At 34.2% G+C, this 9,559-nt stretch overlaps 2 protein-coding genes across 4 annotated transcripts; one reads left to right on the plus strand and one right to left on the minus strand.

Annotated features, from left to right (window-relative positions):
• Nucleotides 1-284: 284 nt before the first annotated feature.
• Nucleotides 285-6,630, plus strand: LOC141690040 (uncharacterized). 3 transcript variants are annotated; one of them, XM_074494617.1, is made up of 13 exons: nucleotides 285-737; nucleotides 929-993; nucleotides 1,277-1,349; nucleotides 1,560-1,578; nucleotides 1,779-1,898; nucleotides 4,317-4,386; nucleotides 4,770-4,813; nucleotides 4,902-4,943; nucleotides 5,260-5,319; nucleotides 5,492-5,559; nucleotides 5,859-5,916; nucleotides 6,014-6,112; nucleotides 6,262-6,630. In XM_074494617.1, the coding sequence occupies exons 1-12, from the start codon at nucleotides 448-450 to the stop codon at nucleotides 6,101-6,103; spliced, it is 999 nt and encodes a 332-aa protein (XP_074350718.1). In that variant the 5' UTR covers nucleotides 285-447; the 3' UTR covers nucleotides 6,104-6,112; nucleotides 6,262-6,630. The 3 variants fall into 3 exon arrangements, with proteins under 3 accessions (XP_074350718.1, XP_074350719.1, XP_074350720.1); XM_074494618.1 differs by having other exon boundaries at nucleotides 6,265-6,630; XM_074494619.1 differs by having other exon boundaries at nucleotides 6,268-6,630.
• Nucleotides 6,631-7,930: 1,300 nt separating this feature from the next.
• On the minus strand, nucleotides 7,931-8,996 carry LOC141693766 (uncharacterized). The gene has a single exon (XM_074498930.1). It carries the CDS (start codon nucleotides 8,925-8,927, stop codon nucleotides 8,145-8,147), a length of 783 nt encoding a protein of 260 aa, XP_074355031.1. The 5' UTR covers nucleotides 8,928-8,996; the 3' UTR covers nucleotides 7,931-8,144.
• Nucleotides 8,997-9,559: the final 563 nt, after the last annotated feature.

Here is a 9,559-nt window from a genome sequence, read left to right on the forward strand (position 1 = left end):
GCAATATCAATCGAATTAATGTGAGGGTCAATTGTGAAGCTACTGTTTTCGGGGGAGATGCGTGCTGGATTGTCCGGGAAACCATTACCTTCATTTTTAATTTTCAAAATATTTGTATTCAGTTTGTTAAGCAATCCGGAAACAAAATGGCTAATTATTTAGCTCTATTTATTTTCAACCTGGTTGCATGATCAGTTGGGGATTTGTCCCGATTGAATCTCTTTCAAGTCATTAATGAAATCTGCTTTAAATTTGGCAAAAAAAATAAATAAACGTGTTTTGGACTGTATAATGGAAAGAAAAAGAGAGCAACACGCAGTGGTGTGAGGTGTCTGTTTGCTAGCCTGCCAATCCATCCACACACGTCCCGCGTGTTATAGCAACAGCACCAGCAGGTACACACTAACCACCATTCCGTAATCATAAAAAGTCTATTCTCGCCGGAAAATGATGGCCGGAGCTCTTAACTTTACTCCGTCACTCATTCACCGCCCAATTCTCCGAGCTAAAACTAATCCGCCCATTAGTAGAACTTCATTTAGCATAAGGTCATCCTCAACAGAAACACCAGTCACCTCCAAAGACGAACCACCTAAACCGACGACGTTCTCTCCACCGCCAAATTTTAAACCTCCTACACCAAAGGCGTTTACAATTAGGCCTGATAAGATTTTCGATATTTTGGGCGCTTCTCTCGCTTTGTTCTTTCGTTTAGGCACCGGTGCTTTGGTTTCTGGGTACGTATCCTATGAATTATTTTTATTTATTTATTGTAATTTATCAAATAATTATAAATTTGTATGCGATGTTGAGATGTATTAGAACTGTTTTTAAATTTGCTACTCTATATCTTTTGTAGTGTATTTATAGTTTTTTTTTAGTTTCCGTGTACTCTGTTTTCGTAATTTTTGTAGCTGTTACATGACAGGTATTCAGCATCTATTGTTTCCAAGGACGAGGTTCCATCTGATCAGTACGCACTCGGATTCGCTGGTAATTGTGTTGATCCTACATGTATATCATATTTCGCAATTTGAGATGTTAAGCATGAGTTCGTGTAAAATAATGATAATGTGCAACATAAATATGATCATGTTTATATTAGTTTTTGCTTAATTTTGATATCAAATTCGTTAAGTTGGAACTAGAATTACATGTACATGTATGAATAAGTATCATGTGTATATGTTAACTTGCTGATTTTTTTTCTTTACTCATACAGATTTTAAAATGATTACTATTTAATTGATTTATTGGATAATTTATGCTTAAATAGGTTACAAGATTAAGGAGACCTCAAAGCCAGGTCCTCGCCCTGAGTTGCCTATCGAGATATATGAATTCGAAGGGTAAGCAAACATCTCTACTGTCAGTTGTCATTGCATTGTTCTATGAAGGTGTAGGTAACAAAGTTATGTACATATTTTTGATTTCACCCATACTCTTAATTAGCCCTTCATTTTTTGCGTTTAACTTTTTGCATGGTCATTATGAATTAAGACTAAACCTCTGTTGCTTTCCTACCCTGTGAATTACCATTAATCGCGTGGAATCTGCAGCTGTCCGTTTTGTCGAAAGGTAAACATCTTACTTTCTATTTCTCAACAAATTTGTCCAAACAAAGTTTTCATTCTTCCAAACAAATGCTACCATCATTGTTTAATTTGTGAGCAATACAATTTATCACATGTCCAGGAGTTAAATCCCTGTTCATAATAATATGTTGGTGGTATTGAATGTTTTCTCATGACTTATCTTTTTGTCAATTTTTCGTGCAGGTGCGAGAGATCGTTGCAGTACTGGATCTTGATATTTTATATTATCCTTGCCCACAAAATGGTCCAAATTTCCGCCCCAAGGCTATACAAATGGGTGGAAAGAGGCAATTTCCCTACATGGTTAGATGACATCTATTTTTTTGCTAGTTTTTTAGATGAAATTGCCTCTTTCCCTACATGGTTAGATGATATCTATATTTTTTGTTTGATCCTGAGCCTCTTGATATCAATTGTTGGATATTTGAGTTAATTGTGCTAATAGTGCTTGATAAAAATGGGAAGTCTATAAAAAAAATTACTATGTTTATCAAGCACTATTAGCACAATTAACTCAAATTTCCAACATTTGGTATCAAGAGCCCAGAAAATCTATTGTTATATAATATTACTCTTGTTTTTGGATGTCTCTCCGTCCCATCCATTTCTTTCCCTTTTTTGGTTGTCCCTCTCAATTCTTTATATTCCAAGATTTACCCGTAAAATTTATAATATAAAAATCAATTGCATCCACTGCTTTACTCCAACATATCTACTTTATACATTAAATATTATGTGGTTCCACCACTTTACTTACTTTTTTTACTTTCCACCACTAATTTACACTTTTTATTAACCTCCGTGCCCGAACCCAGTGTAAAGAATTGGGTGAGACAGATGGAGTACTATGTTTATTAAACACTATTAGCACAATTAACTCAAATAATTCCAACATTTGGAATCAAGAGCCTCAAGATCAAAAAGGCATATGTCTTACTTCTGCAATATTATATAACAATGGCATTTTCTGGTTCAAGTCGGCAGCAAGTTATTCCCATTTTAATGGAGAAAATTACAAGTTCTGGAGTATTAAAGTGAAATTCATTCTCCAAACCCAAAACCTATGAAATGTTGTGGAAACATGCATACCCCAAAATGGTGACAGGGGCACCACATCAACACGGGTTGGCTGGCCACAAATAGATGCTGAAGCATTAGCCAAAATTCACCTTGCAGTTACGGATACAATTTTTTCTAGAATAATGAATGCAACTTCAGCAAAGCAAGTGTGGGATATCTTTAAAGCTGAATTTAAATAAAAACAATAAAACAACATCAATCAAACTCCACTCTCATGATGAAAGATGGAGAATTAATTAAGGACTACTCTTCTCGAATAATTTTGTTGGTAAATGAATTAAAATCGAATGGTGAGAATATTACTGACCAAAGAGTTGTGGAAAAGATACCGGTTAGCTTAATTATTCTCACCACAAACTAACCACTATTTTTTCCATAACTCTTTGGTCAACAATATTCTCACTATTAGATTTAATTCATTTACCAACTTAATTATTCAAGAAGAGTAATCCTTAATTAGTTCTCCTTCTTTCATCTTGAGATTCTTGAATTTATGTCTAAGAGACTGGAGTTTGATTGTTGTTTTCTCGTTTCCTTCAAATTCAGCTTTTAAGATATCCCACGTTTGCTTTGCTAAAGTTGGATTCGTTATTCTTGGAAAAATTGTATCTGTAAGTGCAAGGTGAATTTTGGCTGATGCTTCTGCATCTCTTTGTGGCCAGTCAACCTGTGTTGATGTGGTGCCACTATCGTCATTTTGGGGTATGTCTGTTTCCACAACATTCCATAGGTGTTGGGTTATTTGGAGAACGACTTCATTTTAAGACTCCAAAACTTGTAATTTTCTCCATTAAAAATGGGAATAACTTGCTGCTAATTTGAACCAGAAAATGCCATTGTTATATAATATTGCGGAAATAAGATATAGACCTTTTTGATCTTGAGGCTCTTGATATCAAATGTTGGATATTTGAGTTAATTGTGCTAATAGTGCTTGATAAAAATGGGAAGTCTATACAAGAATGACTATGTTTATTCTTCATATTAGAAACATATACAATAACCCTATTTATAATATGGGTTGTGAAATACATAAATAGTAAATATATCCTGACCTCATGTATCTGTGGTGATAATACAATTCTTGATGACCATTACAATTTAATGGTTAATAAATATACAAGCCTATTATTTGTTATACTAAATATGGAAGATCTTCATTGTTGAACAGGATCTATGCAGAAAAGAGTTAACTACATCGATAGAGTCGAGTAAATATTTTCAAACAATATTTATTAATGGACCGACTTAGGAATCCCATTTAGACATACTTAATAATTGTAGTCGAGCATCAAATGGGTTCAGAATTTAAGAGGCACGAAATTGCTGACATGTACTCGTAAGTTTGTAATAACATAACAGAAAGAGCCAAATATTTTGATGACACTGTAAATAAAAAAATCTAAAATGCTCTAGGGGGTGTTGCTATTGAATGGATGTTAAGTTTCTATCCTTACCACTCTTCAAGTTGATTTTAAAATAAAATAATAAAAATAAAGGACTTTAAAGGGTGTTGCATATTAGAATGGATGTTATGCTTCTACCCTTACCTCTCTGCAGGTTGATTAAAAAAAACTAACAGACTTTTGGGGTGTTGCTTACGCAATGGATGTTAAAGCTTCTACCATTTCCTCTCTGCAGGTTGATCCAAACACAGGAGTTGCAATGTATGAGTCAGATGATATTATCAAGTATCTGGTTGAAAAATATGGTGCGTTGCTTATAGTGATATTGTCATTATTGGAGTTAATTTGTTTTATTAATGCAGTAATGGTCAAGAAAAGTAGAAAACTATTTACAAAAACGGCAGTTATTGTTTTTTTGATCTATTCAGCTAACTTCACTTTTAATAGGACTGTGCAGTCTTAAGAGTATGTTTCCTAAGCTTTCTTTCTTTCTTGATATCCACTATTTTACTCGGTGCCATTTTGAGTACAAGCAACTTGATTCTTGTTTCTTTTTTCTCCCAATAGTACTTGTTTAATTTGAAGATTTTGACTAGTCGTTTTTCCTTTTCCTGTTACCTGTTGTGTTCAACATTCTTGCAGCATTCAACAATAATTTTAAGCATGTATATTTTTTCCTTCTGCGCAGGTGATGGAAAAGTCCCTTTAATGTTGTCACTTGGTCTTTTAACGGTTAGCTTTTCATCTCTGAATTATTTACAAACTGCAGCAATATAAAGATAATATATATTTAGACTTACTATAACCTTTTCTGTTGCAGACTTTGACAGCAGGTTTTGCAATGATTGGTCGAATGGGAAAGGTACATATTATGGTTTCCAAACAATATTGATTTGAGCTACCTAAACTTGGTTAGTAGATACCTAATTGTTTTTTGTATGGAAGAATAATGTGTATATTTTCTCTCTCTTTTTTCTTACCAGCTTTAGTATGCTCTTATAACTTATAAGTATGGGGAAAGGACCTTCCCCTAATGGTTGTCTGCCACCATTTGTATTTATCGGCACTTCTAGTGGAATCCACTGACTCGTGAATATATTTGCAGTTTATATTCATATTGGCACCAGATCATTCTGTTTTTGTAGCCATATAAGATTGTATTATGTAACTTTCTGCAGGGAAGTATATATACACCATCAAAGCTGCCACCAAAGCCGCTCGAACTATGGGCGTATGAGGTAATCTTGTGATTTGTTTATTTATTTTGAATTTTTTTTTTCGTATGCATGCCGGTTTTAGATTCAGGAGTACACTGGAAAGGTGAAATTATATGACTACTCTCTGGCGGCTTTTCTATAATAGTATTCTACTATTCTTAAGGTTCTAACAGAATACTTTTTCTTGTTTCAGCCTTCCCCATTTTGCAAAGTTGTACGTGAGGTCCTTGTAGAGCTAGAGCTACCACACATTCTTCATAGGTAATATTGGAACCCTTTTTTTCTCTAAAATTGATATATTTTAAGCACATAATTTAACTATTCAAGTGTATATTTTTAAATTTGATGTCTTGGAAAGATTATAGACTTGACATAGGAACTATGGGTGTGGCAGACGGGCAGTAGTCCGAATAATAGTTGATTAGAGGCAATCTAGCTTTAGGAATGAATGGTTGATATCATTTGTTGACAGCTCCTTTCGCTTGGTTTCTGCTCTTCTTTTCTGCACTATATATTTTACCCCAAAATTCCTTCTTAACAGCTAAAGTTATTTGTTACAGTTGTGCTCGTGGCAGCCCAAAGCGACAGTTAATCTATGAGAAAGCTGGACACTTTCAGGTTTCTCTCTCAGTTAGAGTGGTGGTTATAAGATTAGAGATACATTTTAGCTTGAAGATAAAAACAAATGAGTAATCTAGCTTGCTAAAATGTGCAGGTGCCTTATTTAGAAGATCCAAATACTGGTATCCAAATGTTTGAAAGTGCAGAAATTGTTGAGTATATTAAAGCGACTTATGCTCTTTGAGAAGCAATGGTACTTCATTTCCTCTTGTTTCTCATATACTATTACAAAGATTATGTATCGCTATAGGATATAAACTACAGTATTCTCATTGCAGTGCTATATATATATTTCTGATATTTTCGGTCTAATGCTTCTGTATTTTGGTGCTTTGGTGTCAGAAGAACACCTTTCAAGAAGAAAATCAGCAGCCTTGTATCTGCATTAAGGGATCAGGGTTTTGATCTCTATACATGTAATGGTCATCTTGTTTGTGATCTTTGGTGTAGGGTATCCTGCAATTGATGCCTTGATGGATAGTTGGTGTATAGTAGAAAGTATGCATTATTTGGACTTTGGGACTTTTCCGTAGAACACAGAAAATATTTTATCATCTGTCATTGATTACTGGAGACAGTGGAGAAGTGATAAATATGGATTGTGTAAGAAGTTTATAGTTCAGAGCTGATACTCAAGTTTTCATGTGTAGAACGTAGAAGTACTCCTAAATACATATTATACTTTGAAACGAGATCATTGCTTTCTGTAAATTGTGCTGGAAGATAAATAAGGGGCCGTTTGGTTCATGGCTAACGAACTCATTCAATGATCAGAAAATCAATCTCATGCGTTACTGTTGAATTAATAATTTTGATATATGAATTGGAAACTTGCGTTACTGTTGAATTAATAATTTTGATATATGAAATGTAAACATCGTTCTCTCATAAAGTAGATAATTGATAAATCATATTCTCACCACCCCTAGAGATTACATATCATTCCCATTACCCAATTTACATTCTTGAATCCACACCACAATTCAAACGCCCCCCTAAGAAATTTATCCAAAATGTACTACTTTTTTTTATCCGTCAAATTTAATCATGTGGTGTTCAAATACGAGATTGAGTGCAAACAGGTTGTAGAATGAATCACCGGAACACACTACTTCTTCATACAAGAAAGGGTAGTAAACTCTCAAGCTAAGGGGTCATTTGTTAACAGGTGAACGGGAGGTAATGAATTCTATAGGTTATTGTTCAGATAGATTGTTTGAGTAGGCTGAGTAATTTTGGAAAATCTGGACGATCGGGAAAAATCTTCTGAACCATTGCCCCTCTATTTTTTATCTGAATGACTTATTCACGTGATATTCTAAGCTGCCTTATCTATAATGCTTGCAAAATTTTCATTAACACTTATTTTGGAATAAAAAATGTTTAATCTTTCTTTTGTAACATCCTTTATTTAATTGCAGATTTTTTTTAATTTATTATATGACCACTAAATGTCTAAGTACATAAATAAATAAATAAATATAAATAAATATAATTTAACACCGCAAATTAACTTTCCCTTTCAAAATACTTAATTAATTTATTTACATTTAACATTATTATGTTAAAAAATATAATAACTTTAGACAATTCATATTATAATTTATTATTATTATTATTATTAGGTTGGATCAATTAAATTTTAACCAAGTTTGAAAAGAAATGATAAGTAGATTATATCATTCAAAAATATAAAATTTGTTTATCAAACGATCCCATTCATTCATGATTCAGATTTATCACTCGTCCAGAAATCTTAACTATCCCGAAAATCTTATTCAAATTTAACAAATGAGGCCTAAGAAAAAAATATATGTTATACCTTCCTCCCACTATTAACGTGCTTGACTGACCCCCTCCTTAAAACATGGTATTTTTTGTAAGTATTAGTAACATATTTTGTTTGAGGGCCTCCCTCAAAAAAAGGCAAGACCATTTTAAAGCCAGAACAGGTGTACAAAACTATAAAAACACATCATGCCGCACCCACAAGAATATTAAAATCAAAGTATCAACTTTCACATAATGCCAAGTATTGTATTTCAAACAAAGCTAAAGATATTCCAACTCCACTCAACAAAAAAAAACAAACTATTTACAATTTAAACCAACCGAAAATTTATAAAAAATAAGAAATCAAAAAAAAAACAACCGACGGGTTTGAAAGTGAGGAACCCCGCCAGCTCAGCTCATCACCAAAAACACACCTAAACTACCTAACCTATTCATTCTACTTCACCCCATGTTTCCGCACGTCGACCGGACACGAACCGCTTCATGCCTCCTAAACCAGCCGGTTCAGAAACCGGTTCATCACTCACCATAACATTCTCACACCTTTTACTCCTATTCTTCTTCCTATGCGAAGACGATTTCACCGACGAATCTTCACTTTTTACACCGGCTCTATCAGTAAGCCGTCGATCAGACCGAAACAACAATAAAAAACCGCCACAGAAACCTATCTTCTTCTCTTCCCGGTCTGGTTCACTCCTCACCACCGGTTTTTCACTTTTTACACCTTTCGTCACCGGTTTACGATTCCGGCTCCTCTTCGACCGGACTCTTCCTATACACGAAACCTTCGGAGACGACGGCTCATTCATCTGAGCCGTCGATTTTCCGACTGACTCCGGTCTTTTCGGCGGAAACAACCGGATATTCTTACACCGCCGCTTCTCGCAGAAAGTGTTCTTCTGCGTCTTCGGCAATCCAATCAACGCCGCCGTTTTCGATTTCGACTTCAAATTGTGCGAAAATCGCAGCGAATTCGAGTTCGACTGGTTCGAACTCACCGTATTGCCTCGAGTCGACTCTTTGCGTTCAAGAAAAGCATTACGATCGAACCAGTCGAACTCGGCGTCTTTTGAGAGGCAAAACGATTCCGGCAGTGCATCGGCGGCGACGACGGTGGAGTGGTCGTCGCCGTCGAGTGGCTCACAGGCGACTCTGCGACCACTGGCGCTACGGACTGAGGCGAAGGTAGCTTCTAGATCAATTGATGGCATGCTAGAGAGAGAAACAATGTTTGAGAGAGATTATTAGTTTTAGAGAGAGAGTTGATGAACATAAGGATTGCATGAAGAAGAGTATATATACACGGGAATTAAAGACAAGTCAGCAATATTCTCTTCCGATTTTGATTTGTACTATGGACGCAAATATTGTTGGCGGATGGATATTATTAAATCGCAAGTAAATATAAGTTATTCGTAAAAATCACATTCAAATTACTCGTAAACAACATCCAATCTACTTCAAATATAAATTTTACTTTTATTTTTTTTAAAAATTTGTGAAAACACTTTTTTATTTTAAAAAAAATTATTTATATATTTTTTTACAAAAATACGATTTTCTACAATTTGATTCAACTAGATGCAATTTTCGACGAATTAGACGAGTTTCTATAATTTCATGTAACCTCGTACAATCTCAAATACAATTAAAAAACTTGATTCAAGTATTTGTATGTTTACTTGATTTTGGTTAATTTTGTTTGATTTTGTATTTTTGCAAAAAAAATCGGAAAATATTAAAATTGCAAAAAAAATTTAAAAATTAGTATTTCTGATAATTTATTTTTGAAAAAAAAAGATGTTCCAAAAATTTCTCATACAAATATATATTAGTAACATGT

The sequence above is a fragment of the Apium graveolens genome, chromosome 10 (assembly GCF_009905375.1).
Source record: "Apium graveolens cultivar Ventura chromosome 10, ASM990537v1, whole genome shotgun sequence".
Classification (NCBI taxonomy): domain Eukaryota; kingdom Viridiplantae; phylum Streptophyta; class Magnoliopsida; order Apiales; family Apiaceae; genus Apium; species Apium graveolens.